The sequence below is a fragment of the Myotis lucifugus genome, unplaced genomic scaffold (assembly GCF_000147115.1).
Source record: "Myotis lucifugus unplaced genomic scaffold, Myoluc2.0 scaffold_14, whole genome shotgun sequence".
Taxonomy (NCBI): Eukaryota; Metazoa; Chordata; class Mammalia; order Chiroptera; family Vespertilionidae; genus Myotis; species Myotis lucifugus.
Window position 1 is genome coordinate 9043081 of NW_005871062.1, and position 18482 is coordinate 9061562.

The following is an 18482-nucleotide window of genomic DNA, read 5'->3' on the forward strand; positions in this document are numbered from 1 at the left end:
GAAATGCCATGGGCTAATAAACCTGTGAAATAATATTTAATATAACAAATTAAGAAAAAGGAGGAGAAAGAATTTCAAGTTAAAATAGTGAGAAAGCCCTGCCATGTTTCACTTACCAAATTAGCATAATTTGCTTTTCTTTTAAAAATAATATTCATTGTTGTCAAGGGTGTGGCGAGTCAGGCACATTCAACCAGTGAGTCCAGAGTATAAACTGGTACAGCTGCGCTGGTAAGCATTTGGAGCCATGTATCAAGAAGATCCTTGCAAATATTAAATCCAGTTCATTTACTCTGACCCTTAAAATTGTTCATATACTTCTAGGTATTTATTCTAAGTAAAATGCAAGTTTCTAGAAATACAGAAACCAGTGTTTAAAAATGTCTATATTATTCATAATAGCAAAAAAAAAAAATTGGAAATTACCTACATTTAGGGAAATGGTTATGTGAACATCATCAAATGGAATAATTTTCAGCCACTGGAAATTATATAATGAATTTTTAATGATATCAGAAATGCTTTCAGAATAATGTTAAATGGAAATAGCTGATTTCAATTTTATTAAAAATATATAAGCACAGAAACAAACTGGAAAAAATATACCAAAAAGTTAACAGCAATTACTTCTAGGTGATTTTTAATTTTTTTCCATAATTTCTAAATTCTTAAAAATGGGGATATATTTGTTTACACATAAAGATTTTTGTGTATAAAATAGTCATAATTTAAAGACTTGCCTTGTGCTTGCAGCACTGTAAGATGGCCTCTCATGCTTTACCACCAGTTAGATGGCATCATTTGAGCTTTGAAATTAAGAACCTTCTCCCAGAGTTAGATAATAGTACCAGTAAGATCTCAAAGTTGAAAGGGATTTTACTAGTCCAGTGATTCCCAAACTTGAGTATATGTTCAAATAACCTGGAGGGCTTTCAAAACACAGATTGCTGGATTTGTTATTCAGTAGGTCAGGATGCCTTAAGAATTTGCATTTCTGACAAGTTTCCAGGAAATGCTGATACTGCTGGTCTAGGGACCACACTTTGAAAACCAATAATCTAGTTGAACTTCCCGACCTATCAATAAATCCCAGACTTCTCCACCCCTAGTAAAACCTGATTGTCCAGCTACATTTGAAAGCCTCTGATGGCAGGAAACACTCTTATGAAGCTGGGCCTCCTAAGATGTTGGAGAACCCAGAAATAGCTAAGATCTGAAAAACTGTGCAAACCCCCTCTCTCCTCCTCAAGGCTCACTTTAAGCAGGAATATTTCCTTGACTTTTTAAAAAGTCAAGTTGAGACCTTTCAAGTTTGTGCCTTTCTATTTATTTCCAACTGAAATTAGGGCAGACTTAGATACTTCCCAAATGATCAGGGAAGGGTCCACACATACAGTTATTGGCCATTTTGCTGGGCATGATTCGAATTATTTGCCCTGAGAGGGCAACGTTGAGGAGTAAGTCTCTCAGTTTATTGCTTCTCTTGAAGTAATAAAAATGTGTTGATTTCCAGAAGATGGCCCCCAAAACAAAGTCAACTCCCAGCACTAGTGAAATTTTAAAATTTACTCCTTTCAATGGGGAATTATATGCTGCAGTAGTTTTGTGAATTTCAAGCTATCACAAGAGCCCACTATATCACTTATCTCTATAATAGAGCAGAGAACTAGGAACATGGGGCTGCTGTCCCTAGTGCTTGTCAGATGTTGTAAATATTATGAAAGGTGTTTAAGAAATTATAGAGACTTTAGTTAATTGCCTGACCTGCCCAATTACCAGAGAAACTTGAGTTCTAACTACAGAAACATGAATGCTCTCTTTCCATCAAGGGTCAAAAAGTCAGGTTTAGCCACATCCAACTACCTTCTAAAATGAGATCTTCGCTATTTAACTTCACCAACCCCCTCCTAATTTGGATACCCAAAGGGGGTAAGAGACTGACATCTCTTTGACTCCAAAAGAGGATATGAACTCATATTTCTTATTTTTAGTGCATATACATACAGTCAACTCTCAGTTATCTATAGTACTTGAATCCACAAACCACATCAAAATCTCATGTTACCCAGGGTCTCCAACCTCCTACTCAATCAAGACCTTCATCAAAACTGCTGAAAAACCAAATGAGAGGGATTTGAGTTTCACTTCCTTCTCTTCACCCTGGAAGTGCTAACAAGCAAGCAAATAGCTCAGCTAGAGAGAGAAAAAGGAGAAGCCAGGGTCTTCTATCATCTGAAAAAAAATGGGCTCCATCCGTGGGAAATGTAGGCAGTGCCAGTTGCCACTCTGCCTCAAGCATAGCCACCCACCACTGCCATGATGTTCTCTCTCTCTTCTTGCTGTTCTAATCGGTCAGTACTTCCACAGCATGTCCTCTGAATAGGCACTGCACTTGCTCCGGGAATACCAAGGTGAGTAAGATGAAGTTCTTCCCCTCAGGGGACTTGTGTGCTCAGGCAGTAAGAGAAAGCTTACCACAAGGAAATGTGCCACAAATTGCTGTCATCAGAGAGAGCAAAATTACATGCCACAGAGAAGTGCTGTCAGAGTCCCCAGTCTATGCCTCACTTCCATAAATTCTGGAATAACCATAATGCCCATAATAAGGCACATAACACAAAATGTTGCTTGAAGTGTTCTTGGTTTGTTCCTCTGGTGACTACCACAAAACAGAAAGATGGACTCCCCTTCCAGATCTCCAGACTCTAGACCAGTGGTTCTCAACCTTCCTAATGCCGCGACCCTTTAATACAGTTCCTCATGTTGTGGTGACCCCCAACCATAAAATTATTTTCGTTGCTACTTCATAACTGTAATTTTGCCACTGTTATGAATCGTAATATAAATATCTGATATGCAGGATGTATTTTCATTGGTACAAATTGAACATAATTAAAGCCTAGTGATTAATCACAAAAACAATATGTAATTATATATGTGTTTTCTGATGGTCTTAGACAACCTCTGTGAAAGGGTCGTTCGACCCCCAAAGGGGTTGCAACCCACAGGTTGAGAACCGCTGCTCTAGACCAGGGGTCCTCAAACTTTTTAAACAGGGGGCCAGTTCACTGTCCCTCAGACCGTTGGAGGGCCAGACTATAGTTTAAAAAAAAAAACTATGACAAATTCCTATGCACACTACACATATCTTATTTTGAAGTAAAAAAACAAAACAGGAACAAATACAATATTTGTATTTGCATGTGGCCCGCGGGCCGTAGTTTGAAGACCCCTGCTCTAGACCAACATGAGAATCATTTTCAGCTTCTATCACTCAGTAAGTTTCCACAACAGCTTTTGGTTCTACCTTTTCCTTTCCATAGCCTGGAGCCTTATAAATTTAAACCTGGCTTCCATAGTACCCTCTTGGTCAGACTCTTCCTTCATTCCAGCTCACTCTGACAACTGTTAAATAATTTTCCTAAAACTCTTTTTCATCATGTTATTCTCCAGCTTAAAAAGTTATCAGAGTTCCTCATTACCTCACATTAAACCCCTTAAAGCCCTATCCCATCTGTATTCCCAACCTCATGTCTCATCCTTTGCCCCCCATTCAACCAGTTTGTATGTGGCCCCTCTTCCCAGTGTCTTCCCTTTCTCTTTTCAGCAGCGCATTTCCTCCCCTTCCTTTCAGATCTTAAAATTATTTTTCAAATACTCCATTCAGACTACTCATTCCTTACCTAATTTCTTTTTGGCACCACTTGGTTTAAGCTACATTCATTTAAATATGTAGTTTCTCTGTTGCTTTCTGTGGTCACACTGTCATTTCCAATGATGGGATAAAAACCATGAGAAAGGGCTCCTAGATTCTGTTGCTTTTGATACACATCTTTTTCCTTCTCCTCCAAAGTAAGATACCAATTATTTAACTGTTACGTACCATTTTACACTTTATGATGGGCTTTCATTGACAGTCTACCAGTTGACCTTCACAACTTTGTGAGAAAAATGTCCTCATATTATAGTTGGCCAGATGGGGTTTTGAAAGCTAAGGGATTTTTCCAAAGGCTCACAGTAAAGAGGTGGGAATTCTGGGACACAAACCCTGGTCTTTGAATCCTAAATTTCTCTCGTTCCCACATCATCTTCCTACTCTGAATACATCAGACTTGATAAGTGTTGTTGATAGACTGAAAATGCAGATTATTGAAGTGGCAGTGTCACCAGGCCACATGTAAATAGGGATTAAGCATTTTGAATCCATGCCCTGAAGACAATGAGCATTCACCAATGTTTTCTACTTCAAATTGACTTAAAGTTTACAGGAGAAAATACTCATAAAACCTAAAATTAAAAAAAAAAACCCATATGCTTTTAAAATAAAGTTAGGTCTCTCCTAGGTGAGGTGAAGAAAAGAGGAAAGACTTAGGAGACACACTTGGGAATTCTCCAGATCATGTTGCTTGAGTCAGGGCTTCAACAGAAAGTCAACTTTGAATTACTGGTTGACATCTCAGCACTGCCTAAGCAGGAATGGCTAGGAGTGGAGGCTGGGAATCTGAGAACTGGGCTCTGGATGTTCTGTCCCTCTCTGTGTAACCTTAGGCCTTTATCCTGCCGAGGGGTTGAATGAGATGGTCCCCGAGGTATCCTCCGGCTGTGACATTCTGAAAGTCTATGAATAGCAAGGACACAAGACAGGTGCGAGCTGATTACCACGTGGGAAGCTCACACTTGTCTGTCCCCAGTGCTTCCGCCCCTCACTTCCAGCAGTGCCAAACTCCAGGCCTCGTCAGGGTCCAGTTGCCAATTCTGAAGTTGTTCAAGGACAGTCGTCCTTCTGCATGGGGCTCCTTCCAACCTGAAGCTGGCCTTCCTTCCTCTCTCTGAGACTCACTCTCCCATAGGCTTCTGGGATTCCATGCCACTAATTCAGTTCTGCCTCTTTGCTTTTAGATTAAAATTATTCACAAGAACCAAGCACCCATGATGATGGGACCTCCCCAGAAGAGCAGCTTCTTTTCCCTGAGAAGGAAGAGCCGTTCAAAAGACTAAACAATGTGCCAATTGCCAGTGAAACCAAGACAGAAAACAAGAAACTGTAACACACACACACACACACACACACACACACACACACACTCTCTCTCTCTCTCTCTCTCTCTCTCTCTCTCTCTCTCTCTCTCCTCTCTAACCAGCAGAAGTTAAGCCACCCTTCAGGAGGAAACCTTCACTCTGCCATATATTCTCTTTATTTCAAGAATGGACATACCCTAACAGAGCCAGTGCAACCGAACATTTTGAATGGACTTGGGGCCCACCAGGGTATGGTTGGCTCATGCAGCAATCTCCACATTCCCAGAAGGCCTTGGGTGAGACTTTCCCAGATTGAAGAAGAACTCCCCCTTCCTTCCCACCAGCCCTGTAAGTTTCCTCATGGACACTCGCAAGGAGCAGGCTGCAGGTTTCCTGCCTATGGTGAGATCGGATGTGGCCCAGGGAAAGAGCTCCCATTCCAGAGAGCCTACACAAAGGTGCCTCTGTAAAGAGACAAATGGCCTCCAACGCTCAGAGCATAACCCTTGGCAGGGCTCAGCAAGCGCACGTTGAGTTCTTGGTCGTCCTTCCAGCGAGAGCAGCAGCTTTTCCCTGAACCTGCTGAGGAGGCAGAAAGGCTGTGCAAAGCTGTGTTTCCATTCTTGGTTCTCTCCGCTGTCAGTGGGCACTTGTTATTTCCCGAAGCCTTCTCCTGGTGGCTGTGTTTGTTTAGAGACGGCTCCAGGAGCCCCCAGAGCTGCCTGCACAGCATACCTTAGATGTGGTATTTATTTTCTTAGTCCTGTGAACACCTGGGAGGAAAAGCAGAGAAACTGGGATTTATTTTTCAAATTGGTGTCATAATATTGTATAAAAAGGGAAGGAAAAAAAACCACCCCCAGCTTCTTTCTTTTTCAAGCCAAAGTGTGTTTCCTGTTTGAGTTCCAAGCCCTGGTGGCAGTCTATTCCTGAAGGCAGAGAAGTCAGGCGGGAAAGGCCGTTTGCTGAGGAGACCAGGAGACAAACCATCAGGTGGTTCCTCCAGCCTCTTTGCACCTAGTCCTCCCAGAGTATGACCTGAGGGCCCTTCTGATGGTCTTATTTGTGTACATATGTGTTGCGTATATATTTATAAATATAAATATTTATTTACTGATGGACTTTTCCTGATTTAAAAATATATATTTAGCATAGGAACAGAAAATGGAAAAGATAAAGAAGGTTTTTACTCCTCCATTCCACCATTTCCTTGTCAAGACATATTGCCCTGTGGTGACTGTGAGATTTAAGGGAAATGAAAGTAGATTCTTATCATAGAGAAACTGAGAATTCCTATTCTGGATCATTAAAACAACCATGATATATATACTGGGCATGATTTATTCTTCCATTTATCAGATAAGAAAACCGAGTCTCAGAAAATTAAGAGACTTGTCCATGATATCTTGGCTAATGTGGTTTGGGAATAGGTGCCACTTAAGAAGATACAAAAAAAAAAAAAGGATACTCGATAGAGAAAATAACCACACATCTTGGAACAGGGTCATTTCTGGTCACTGAGAAATGATTCCATTTGGATCCAGGTTGCCAGGGAAGAATGAATGTGCAGCACATGTGTGCATAGGACAAGCCCACATGAGAAAATGAGGCCTCATGATTGATGCTTCTCAACGATTCTCTTTGGCCTGAACTGATGAGAAGTTGGTCTGAGTTTAAGGCACTGAACAGATCATCAAACTCTCCACATATCACCTCATCATGGTCATCACAGTCTCTCAGCATGGAAACAACCTGGCTGGCTGCAGGGATAACCTCCGTGGAAAGTCCCAGGAGGGCTGAGGGATCTTCTGCGAGGTACTGCCAGCCAGGACCCAGAAGGGTCTCAGCAAAGCTCAGTGGGCTTCGTTCAGCTGGTGCTGGCATTACCCTCCTTTCCCGAGAGCAAATGTCTGTGGAGCTGCTTCGATAGAAGAAACATTTGCCTTGCTCCCTCGGGCCTCCATCCCCTCTGAGATTCCTCAAGAGGAAACCTGGGCTCACTGGACATTGCTCTGCTGAGCTTCCTCTAATCTCCTGGCACTGAGTCAGGAGCTTTGTTCAAGGAAAGGAAAATTACGATTGTGTGTACAAATTGATTCTAACTCTGAAGGAAGCAGTCATCTAGGACCATGTGGACTGGACATCTAGGACCATCCTGCTCAACCTAACAGTGCAGAGCACCGGGCAAGGGGGAAACCAGGCCGCCCGAAGAATCTCCTGAGGAACTGGAGCCATGGTGATGGGATCAACAAGCTCCAGAATGACAGCAGGTACCTTCTTGGAAGCCAATTGATTCTGAAACACACACAGGATCAGGTTTGGGGTCACCAATGCTAAGGCATTTACAGAAGTGTTTGCATGTGTTTCAGCCCTGATCCCCCAACACTGAGGCTGTTGACACATGGCATTATTATGAACACATGAAACTGATTTTCAAAGATTCACAAGTCAGAGACTCGCCCTCTGCCCACTCTACTCTAGTGCATAGGACTTATAATGTTGCTTGAGAGACATGTCCCAAGTCTTCCTTAGAGCCAGAGTATAACAAACTTGGGTGGAATTTCACTTCCAATTTGGTAACTTCAGTAAGCCTAGGGTTGTTGTTTATTCTGATCTTGCCACTCATCCCTTAACTTCTGTGACTGTAATTTCTTACTATAGAGTGCCTCATCAGAGTGGACCTCACAGCAACCTCTGAGATTGGCAGAGAGGTATTATCATTCCAATCTAAATAATGAAAAAAAAACCCACAACAACAAGGCTTATAGAGGTTTAGTAACTTCTCAAAATCACACAGACAGTCGGGGGATAATTCAGTTCTGATTCCTCACCTTATTCTTAGTCTGGCCATGCCACTGACATGTTCTCACCTGCCCCCACACTTCTACCCCACTAGCAATACAAAGAATAAAACAAGAATCTTTGACACCTTGTGTTGTCCGTGGACTAATGGGCTAGGAGTTGCTATGGCTTGGTCTTTGTGGGTTTCCTCCAATGAGTTGAGAATTGAGATAGACTTAGTAGGATGATTACATTTCAGGTCAGAGACCAGCTCCTCTCAAGAGAGTTCTTTCCACAGATGGAAAAGATATGTTAAAATTGCCAAATAAATTAGGAAATACTTGGCAGAACCTGGAAGAGCCTCCAGACTGGCGTTACATAACATGTATATACATTATACATATGCACATTATATAAGGTAACATAGTACTTAATGTGCTGCATATATTATGTAAATTACATATTTGTGAGTAATCATGATAAATATAGAGACCCACTAATCACTTTTTTACACATACTCAGTGACAGATTAGGAAGTTTCTTTGCCAGAGAGTCTTAAAACTTACTCTCTCCTGCTGCTTTGGTTCCAACTCCTGCCAAAAATAATTGCATCAACTTTTCCCATCTCCATCCCCCTTTCCTGCTGGCCAAAATTCTCAGTTACCTCCTTGCCCAGCTAGTACCTTCTATGGAATACTACCACAATTGGGATCATAAAAATAGAAATCATGTGGATGGGAAGGATCTAGACTCCCAGATTCCCTATGTCACAGGCTTACCTTCCCCCCCTCAAAACTCCCAGACAGGTGAGTGCCTAATGCTAGTGTTAAAGGAAGAGAGGAAGGGAGACGGGGAGAAAGAGGAAGAGTCTCCAAGCAAGGAAACCAACTCTCCAAGCAAGGAACCATCCTAGTGTTTCTTGGCCACCAGTTCCCGGATCCAGCAATAATCAATCAGGAAGTTATTTCAAACAGAATATCTGAAACCATAATTACCTAAATGTGTTTCACAAAATACTAGTATCCATAAAATGCTCCATGAAAAAAAAAAAGTTCTGTGGTCAAGTACTAGATCCCCTTCTAGGAGATGCATACAGGGGCTTATCTCTAAGAACTCACGGTAAAGAGCCATAGGGACCTTTATTTGTCTGCAAACATCTATAGATTAGAAACCCTGCCTTAAGCCCACTATTTCTTCTTTTTGTTTTGTGGAAAGATGGGAACATGAAAGTAAACATCCTCTGCAATATTCTTCCAAAAAGTAATTTTCTCGGGTAAGGAGTGTCCATTCTTAAGAAACTCTTTCTTGTTTCTTCTATGTGATTGTTTAACTACTTTGATTGTTCCCATTGTTCTTCATGTCTTCAAGCAAGAACCTTGGTTCTGGACCCTGCCCTCTGAAGGGATTGGGATTGGGGGAAAATTAAGGAGAAAACATGATAGCTGACAGGGGTCAGGCTTCATCTGTGTAACTCCAGAGAACAGAACTCGGTTTACACAGCACAGTTGTAAAGAAGTCTATTTTTACTCAATTCAATGACTGCTCTTAGAGCTGACCTAATAAGGCGAGTGCTACCTTGTGGGGGAATGAACAGCCACCAGCTCTTATAGGGAAAGCCTTGACCCAGTTGGGTGGGAAACAAGCAGTGGTTGTTCTACCTTGTTCAAAAAGCTGTTGAAGTGTTTTTGTAAGCATTAATGTTAAATCAATAGTTCTATTACTTCTTTTTGAACAGTATACCTTGGCTTCTCTTGTTTTTTGAAAGAATGAAAAGTGACTCCCAGAGAGATGTCTGAATAAGTGGATACTGACCAGTTGTACCACACTTATACATGGGAGGACTAATCTGACTCATTGTACCCTCAAGGGCAGCCAGTGGCAGTGATCTCTCCTTGGTAGCTGTGAGAATTGAAGGAATGAGTTAAAGTATTAAGACAAAAAGAAATTTTGCATTTCTATCGAGGTCCATATTAGCAGTTTGGAATTCTTTTCCTGGTCACAAATACCAGACCTGCATCTGACTTGCAATAACAATGAAAAAGAAACTATCCCACATCTTGAATATCAATCAAATTTTAGAAAGAAAAGAAGAGCAAAATTGTACAGAATTGCACATGGGGCCATTGTTTTTAGCTCACCTGATATTCCAGCATATTGGAGTGCATCATGTAACTTTCTACTACAGAGAGGAAACAGAGAAGGGAGACAGAAAAGGGAATTCCCATGTATTGCTTACTGGGTACAAGGCACTGCATCAAAGTCTTTTCATGTGCTATCCCATTTAAACCTTAGAGTAGCCTACCATATGGGCATTGTACTTATTTCACAGGTAAGGAATTAGTATATAGAAAGGTGAAGTACTTATCCAAGATCAGATAGATAGTGAGTGATAGAGCTGGGATTTGACATGGCTCTTTCTCACATCAAAATGTATGCTTTTCTACTATATTTTAGTGTCTTTAACATTCTTATATAACTATTTCCCACCCTGCTATCATCCTGGGTGAGGTTACATGACATTGTAATCTCCTATCTGGTCAACCTCTGTATATCCATCTAATCATATTCCTATTTAAGAACTTCCAGTGCTTGCCCACATTTAAATTCAACAACCTCCATGGACAGCTGGAACCCACTACCTCATTCTTGCAATCAAATTGGCAGTCATCCCTTAATCATCAATGTTTCAAATGCTAACTGAATGGGACTCATTTCCCAAGGCCTACATAATAAATTTTCTATTTATCTCTGTGAGGAAGAGAGCCCCAAGCACCCTTCTCAGACTGAAATGCCACGGTCAGCAGTGACTGGCCTGCTTGGGGAAGGAGAGCTAGGGTTGTGGAAAGGAACCTCCAGCAAGAAGGCTTTGCATGTGATCCTCATTAGCGATAGGCGTGGGCTGGGCCATCTGTGTTCCACAGGAGAACAGAATGGCAGGCTGCCTTTCACATGCCAAGAGAAGCAATCTAATGGGAAGATCCAGAAAGCTCAAAAAACAGAGAGGAATTTTTCTTCATGGACATCTCTGTGGGAAACCAGGGACATAGAAAACCAAAGGTTTTTGGAAATTAGCTGCTTCACTTGCTGGGCATTCCACCCTTGCTACCACTTTATTCTTCATGTCCATGGTGCAGGATGGCAAGCAGAGCCCTGCAGCCTCACGTACTAACTAAACTCCCTTAGATGGAGCCAATGATAAACCTATGTTATCCTGAAATCTGTGGAGGCAAGGGCAGGTACATTATAGCAAGGCATCAGAGTTTGCAATTAAGCCTCCAAGTCTCCCAGGGTCAGGAAACACTGCAAATAGAAGAGACCATTTAATTGGATGCTCAATGCAGATTCTAGAGAAGTAATCCGGAAATATGGAGGACTACTCTAAATGCAATTTGGAAACAAAGAGGATAACATCTAACCCAGTATTTAATGTGTAGTAGCTAATGAGTAAATATTTGTTAAATGAATTAATAGGTACAGTAAGTATAGTGAGTATCTGTCTTTCTACCCTGGAATAGATAGGGAGGGAGGTGGGGGAGGGGGGATGAAAGCTTTTTAACTAACAACTCAGGAACTTGAAACCACAGGATGTAGAGGGAGCTCATGGGGGCCTTTAACTACCCAGACATCTGTTGACTGATGGATACAGCTAAATATGGATCATCAAAGGGCTTTCTAGGTCACATGGAGGGCAGCTTCATGATTCAGAAAATATGAAATTCAACTTGGACAGAAAGACAGAAATATTTGCATTCTACTTCTTAGAGATCAGGTCAGAATTGACAAAGAATAAAAAAACAGCACACAAGTGGAGTTACAACACAGTAAGAGACCCACATAATAAGATACAGATTCATGAGATGAAAAGAGATAGAGAACTGAAAATTTTTTAGCAGATTTATTTGGGCAAGGGAGATGAGCATGAGCACTGTGGTCTAAAAATGGAAAAGGGGACTGAGGAATCTTTTATTTTTAAAGCATAAAGTTGAGTTAATGGTAAAATAGAAATTTCCAGGCATTGATAAAATCATTCCTAAATAGCAACTATCATTTATTGTCCAGTCCAAAGCCTATTACTTTTTTAAATATATTTTTATTGATTTTAGAGAGGGAGAGGGAGGGAGAGATAGAAATATCAATAATGAGAGAGGATCATTGATTAGCTATCTCCTGCATGCCCTCCCCCCACACTGGGGGATTGAGCCCACAACCTGTACATGTGCCCTGACCAGGAATTGAAATGTGACCTCCTGGTTCATAGGTCCAACACTCAACCACTGAGCCTCACCAGCCAGGCCAAAGCCACTTTTAGACCACTTTTAAACTTCACAAGAACCTGAGGTTGGTGCTATGTGGTTCCCCATTTGACAAATGAGGAAACTGAGAAACAAATGAGAGCAAACCTCATGGGGGAAGATCCAGGATTCAGATCTGTCAGTATCTGCCTTCAAAGTCCATGTTCACACCTGCGGTGCCCTCACTGGTTCCTCTGAGCTTCAAGCATGGTGACAGGGATTTGCTACCCCCAAACCAATCCCCTGTACATGACTTCCTTCTCAAACTGAAAATCCAAGTCTCTCTCCTCCCTCTTCCACAGAGCAGAAGTGGCAAGTACCATTCATTTGGGCACAGAGGCACACTGAGGAGAAGGGGCAGATGTGGGCAGCAGAAGGTCCATGCACACCTTACCCACCTCCCTTTTTCTTAGGTTCACTCTCCAAGGCACCAGCTTGGCCATATCCTAAGCCACTACTCAGAGAATAGACAGCCAACAATGAATGCCCAATGAAGAACTCTACGAGATCAGAGCATTCACATAATATGAAACATCATATTAAAAGATTCACAGAGACCATGTTAAAGATCAAGAGCAGTGAGCTCTAGCTGGTTTGGCTCAGTGGATAGATTGTCAGCCTACAGACTGAAGGGTCCCGGGTTTGATTCCAGTCAAGGGTACATGCCCAGATTGCAGGCTCAATCCCCAGTAGTGGACGTGCAGGAGGCAGCCAATCAATGCTTCTCTCTCATCATTGATGTTTCTATCTCTCCCTCTCCCTTCCTCTCTGAAATAAATAAAAATAAAAATAATTTTTTTAAAGATCAGGAGCAGTGAAATGAGGTCAGGTAGTCAAACATCTGACTTAGTAACTGATAGTGGAAGGTGGAATGGAAGTTTGAAGTGGTCTTTTAAAAATCTCTTAGATGAATTATAATTTGGGGTTAAAGACTGCTTCTAAAATAATGCCCCCCCAAAAAAAATTTTATTAATTTTTTCCTTTCCAAAAAAAATTATTTTTAAAATGGAGTCTTACTAAGAATTACAAGGTAAGGGATAATAAAATGGTTATTTCTTTTTACCTTAGACAGTACAAAAAGAAAGGAATTTATTAACCCCACAGTGTAAGTGTCAATCCAGAAAGAGATTCCAGAAAGTCAGCATTTTCTGTTGAAGAACTAGACAACAGTAATTAATTAATTTATTTGTTTATATTTTTTTATTTTTTTAAGAGAACTGGTACCTATTGGTTACCAGAAAATGGCATGATCTTCAAAAAAAGAAAACATTTCCTGTTGAATATTTCCTCTCTCCCCAACACTCTTGAGGTAAAAGGATTGAGAACTAAATCTTTTCACTTAGAGAACCACATATGCATGGAGGGTGTTAATAATAGAGGATGTCAGTGAATTGTTTGGGGCTTGCTGTCATCATACTCTGCTACCACCAGGCATTAAGGAAATGATCATAAACCTAAGAGGATGAAGCAATTTCCACCTTCATCCACTCCCTATCAGCCTCCTGAAGCTCCCCTATCCCCAGTTAAATACACTTCCTGGAATTAGAACATCTGGTAATCATTTCTTTTTATTATGAAAATATTCAAACATATGGAAAAGCAGAGCCGTGAGTATAATGAGAACCCACATATCTGTCACTTAGAGTCAACAGTTCTTATCATTTTGCCATATTTGTTTTATCTTTTCTTTCATCAAAATATTTTAAGTGAATTATAGATGTCATGACATCTCACACCAAAATATTGCACATACATCATCATGGGAGATCCTTTAAGTGTTAAAGCTTGTGTGTGTCCTCCACGTTGCTGGAGAAAGATGTCAGAGTGTTGAGTATATGAGCTCAGTCATTTCCCAACTGACTGACTCCAGTTGTCACAAATAGAAGTTAATCAGGTATCACTCTAAGGAAGGTTTGGCTGTACTCAAAATGTTCCTGATGGATCTGGAAAGACAAAGGTAAACAGCACATTAACTAAATTCTCAGAAGACACTGAGTTGGGAAGTGTTATAAGCACGAATGATGCCGGAGAGAAAATGCAAAGTACTTGGAGGAGTTAGAAATTTACCTGAATACTGTGTGTTCCTTATTTTTTAAATAAAAATTGTTTAAAGCATTAGCAGTTACAGAAAGATTGGGCACAGTATTATTTTGGACAGGTGAAACATCATATCTGCAGATTCATTTAGTCAGATTAAAACACATTCTCATCATTGCCTCCATAAGTGAAGAATATGGAGCTAGTCTGGGGGAGGGGTAAGCAGCTGAGATGCACAGACAGATCCTCCCCCTCCACTGGGACACAACTGAACTGGAAGTGTGTCAACCCCCAAGAGAATGTCTGGGAAGCCTGGTTGAGAGACGTTGGCTCCCTCATGCAGGATGAGATTTTATTTTCAGGAGGCAAAGTGAAAGGGAAGTGGGTATTATTACACTTGCTCTGTGCTTAGCTACTGGGGTCAGGGCAGGCAAACTGCAGATGTTCTGGACAAGATATAGGCAAGATGTTGGTTAGTTTGCTTGCAAAAGTCTGCTGGCTCAGTGATTCTGCCAAACAAAAGGGAAGCAGGTAAAATGAGACAGCAGGTTCCAGAATATTCATCCTGTCTCAGTCAATAAATGGAATGAGTTTCCTATTCAAGAACTGCCTAGCTGATGGCAACAACTGGAAATCAAGGCCTGATACTCAACCGTGGCCTGATTCCCAGCTGTGGCTGGCAAACCTAACCCAGCACCCATCTAGCTTCCCACACATTAAGAAGGAAAAGCTTTCTTAACCATCCCCTCAGTGCCTATCTGCATACCTTTGATTCATTAAACATTCCACCCCACACTCCCTTCCCCCATACTGTAGGGAGCGGCTATAGGGTTAAGCTCATGTGCTGGGCCCGCACAGCCAAGGGTTTGGTGAGCCTGGGGGGGTGGGGGGGGCGGCGAAGGATGTAGAAAAGACAGACAACGAGAATAAGCTGGATCTAGGTGGATCTTCCTGTGCCTGGCTGAGGCCACAGAGAGAGATCCAGACGGCAAGCTGAGCCTTTATTTTATAGCCAGAGGTAAACAAGGTAGTGGTCATTATAGTTACAATGTTCTTGTGAGTTTCATTTGTTTTGGCAGCACTTGCTGCATCTCCCACAGCCCATTAGCTACCCATATAAGATCTAGGGAGCATCATAAGGTCAAGCCTAATTATGCTAAGAGGACTGTGCCCTCTAAGCTGGAACTTATTTGTGGCTTTGCCAACAGGTCAGTCCGAAGCTTAACCCTATAGCCGCCCCCTACACATACCATGGCGTCCATAGACCAAGCATCACCTTCTCTTTGCCTAACGTTGCTGCCATGAGCAATGAACGTCCGTGTTAGTCAAATGAAAATTATTTTCACCATCTTGAGTGTAGGAACTTGTTTTCTTTCCAGAGCACCCCTTCTTTGAAAGAACACAGTCTCTTCTGATCTCTTTCCTCCAACCTAACCCCTGGCCCTGATGCCCAGGATCTGCAGATGGGTGTGAAAACACATGAGCTCATTGGAGCTTATGTAAGAGCTATTGGCAGGCCTTCCCAGGAGAGGGATGGTGGCCGGGTCTCTGCACCCTCCCATTGCCTTGTGTAGGCAACATGATTTTTCTTTTCTCTATCTCCTCGAAACAGAGAGGCTTACTTGTACTGCTGTGCCTTAGCCGTGTGTAGCAGTAGTCGAGGAAGCATAATGTTCCCTCCTACATTCCAGTGATTAAAAGTGGCACAGCTTCCTGATGGGGGGAAATAAGTATTCAAAAGACCAAGTTCACTTGCATGTGTTGAGCCCCTTTCGTGGTGGCACTGCTCCTTTTCTCAGCTCTTTGGATCACCACAGAGGAGCAATAAGAGGAATAAAATGGGATCTGAGGACAGAAGCCTCCTTGACATCTCAGAGGGCTCCAATTTCAATGTCCCTTCTGAGATGTTGGTGAACAGGGTCTAGGGCAGAGAGAGAGATGAAATAAATGGGAGTTCCCATCTCCCCACAAAGGAAAAATTAAGGACATTTATGGAAATCTGTTGGATATTCTCAAAGGCAGGTCATCTTCAGGAAATTGATCCTGCCTCCAATTGATGTGGAGAGAACTCCTTTCCTTTCCCAGACTTCATTTTCTGGAGGCCAAGAAGAAACTTTTGGGAACTGTACTCAGGAAACAAAGAGAAGTGAAGCGACCCAACCTCCAAACTCAGTGGGTGTTTTACATGGCTTCCCAGAGGCGAAGGGAAGGTTTAGGTTAGGACTTGGTTTTTCTCCAGCCGTTGAAGAAATGGGAGGACCCATGATGATGTGATGCTCTGCTCTGCTGCCTCAGTTGCTCTGGCCCCAGCTGCTGGAGGCAATGCCAGAGAAGATTGGGGTCTCAGTCGGTGCTTGTTCTCAGTCTCCTTACTGAGTTCATAGACCATGACCCAAGGCACTTCCTGCCCACACAGCATCAGGTCCGGAAGTGCATTCCTCAACCTCTGCTCAGCACATCCCTGCTTCTCACATGGGACCAACTCCACTTCCTGGCCTGACAAGGACCTGGGCAAGTCCTATGATATCTGTTTTCCTACATGTACAACGGGGCTGGAGAGGAGGACTAATACAATTATTCACTTATTCATTAATATATATTTTGTTATTTAACAATGTCTATTTGCCAGGCACTGCCCCCTAACTTAACATGGCTCAATGCAATCCTCTTACCTCTCATCTTTTCCCATCATATTCTGCTTTTCACAACTTCCACTCACCCCTAGTTCCTGCTTCTTTCACTTTTTCTTCTTTTATTCTCATGCTATTTTTCTTCTTTTTCCTCCCCATGACTCTATTTTAGAATGGCCATACATAAAATCAGAATATCTGCCCACGTTGTTAACTCCAGGCAAATCTGTGTTTAAAAGGCCCAAGAAAGATCAGAGGACAGTATCCAGAGCCTAATTTCAGGGTGTATTCAAGTGTCTCACAACTTCTCCCTTCAACAAATTGTCCTTAATGTCTAACTCAAACCCCTCTGTTCATTACTACTATTCTTTTTCTCATTACCTTTTGAGTCACATCTCAGCCATAAAGTACCTGTGTGGGTATAGAACTGATAGGAAGTTTAACCCAAAGTGACATAGTTGAACATCCAGATCATAAGGATATTTGTTTTCATGTAACAACAGAATCAGGAACCAAGAAGGGACTAGACGCCATGGAAGTTAAGAGGGATTAGCTTCTGTAAAATCAACAAAAACAGAACAAGTAAGCAAAAACCCATAAGTATAACCCAACTGGAGTCACAATTTCTGATAGACTATTTCAATAAACATGAAAAGTCCATTGAGCCAGGATCATAGGCCCCTCCTGTTGGAAAGGCCCTTCTTCAGATGTCATTGAATCCAATCTTGCATACAGAGTTGGTAGCCAGCATTGTATAATGTCTGTGCTCTGATGATTATGGTTGAATAAAGAATGGTGGCCATTCAGCATTGGTGCCTATGTCACCACATACATAATTTTCTCCAAAGCCATTCTCCCGGGCACCTGGGTAGGGGTAAGCCATGTCTACACTTGGACAGTGCCTAATGCTCCAGATATTGCCCTTTTTGATCTGTGGAAACCTACCAAGGTAGCTTACGGTCTTTTTGTTTTTTAATCTCTCACCCTACACACACACACTCCCTTCCCTGGCTTACAGTCTTGATAGAGGCAGTGTGTCTAGTGACTAGGTCACCTGAAAAGGAGGTGATTTCAAAAAATGCAACACTTTATTTATTATTTATTTCTTCTCTAGATAGCAAGAGGCAGGAGAGTGAACTGAAAAGAAGAGGATCCTACAGCAAGTTGCTGACCCAGCTTACAGCACAGCTGCCCTCTTTCATAAAATGGGAAGAATCATTTGTGCCTCTCTGTACCATCGTCCTCAATGCTCGGTAGCTATCACAGAGAAGTTGTTATTGTTAGCAAGTAATCATAATTCCAAGAAGCCACCAGCTAAGGGGGTTCTGATGGATGCTTTTCTCTTTCTTCAGAAAACAAGTAAGACCCCTCTATCTTGGAAAAGTCTGACAAATGTTCCCTAGAGGCTGCTGAGGAAGGGAGCCATTCCACATCCCATGATGGTATGAGGGATGAAGAACCCTGCCTGGGAAACAAGAGCAACACGGGGAGTGGGCTACAGTCCTGTCTCAGCCACATGGCCTTGGGCATGTCCTTTAGCCTTCTGGGCCCTCTCTTTCTACCAAACAAGGAGGCTCTAAAGACCTTCCCACTTCAATGACCTTGCCTTCACCTGGGGCAAATACTAAGGCCATCAGAGAGAGGGCAGGGTTCTCGTTCCCCTGGGTCTTCCCCCAGCCCTGCTGACCTAGGAAGGCTACTGCCAACCCTCAGCCAAGATCTA

At 42.1% G+C, this 18482-nt stretch overlaps 1 protein-coding gene and 1 long non-coding RNA gene across 4 annotated transcripts in view; both read left to right on the forward strand.

The window, feature by feature from the left end:
• Positions 1-5059, forward strand: part of DGKG (diacylglycerol kinase gamma) — a 153834-nt gene extending 148775 nt beyond the window's left edge. For all 3 annotated transcript variants that reach the window (XM_023750483.1, XM_023750484.1, XM_023750485.1), the window contains one exon: positions 4900-5059. In XM_023750483.1, coding sequence (XP_023606251.1) covers positions 4900-4998 — 99 coding nt within the window. In that variant the 3' untranslated portion in view covers positions 4999-5059. The remainder of the gene's footprint in view (positions 1-4899) is intronic.
• Positions 5060-6433: 1374 nt separating this feature from the next.
• Positions 6434-18190, forward strand: LOC106696378. The gene is made up of 3 exons (XR_002828203.1): positions 6434-7289; positions 17874-18012; positions 18112-18190. It is a non-coding gene; the product is annotated as an uncharacterized LOC106696378 (long non-coding RNA).
• The last annotated feature ends 292 nt before the right edge of the window (positions 18191-18482 follow it).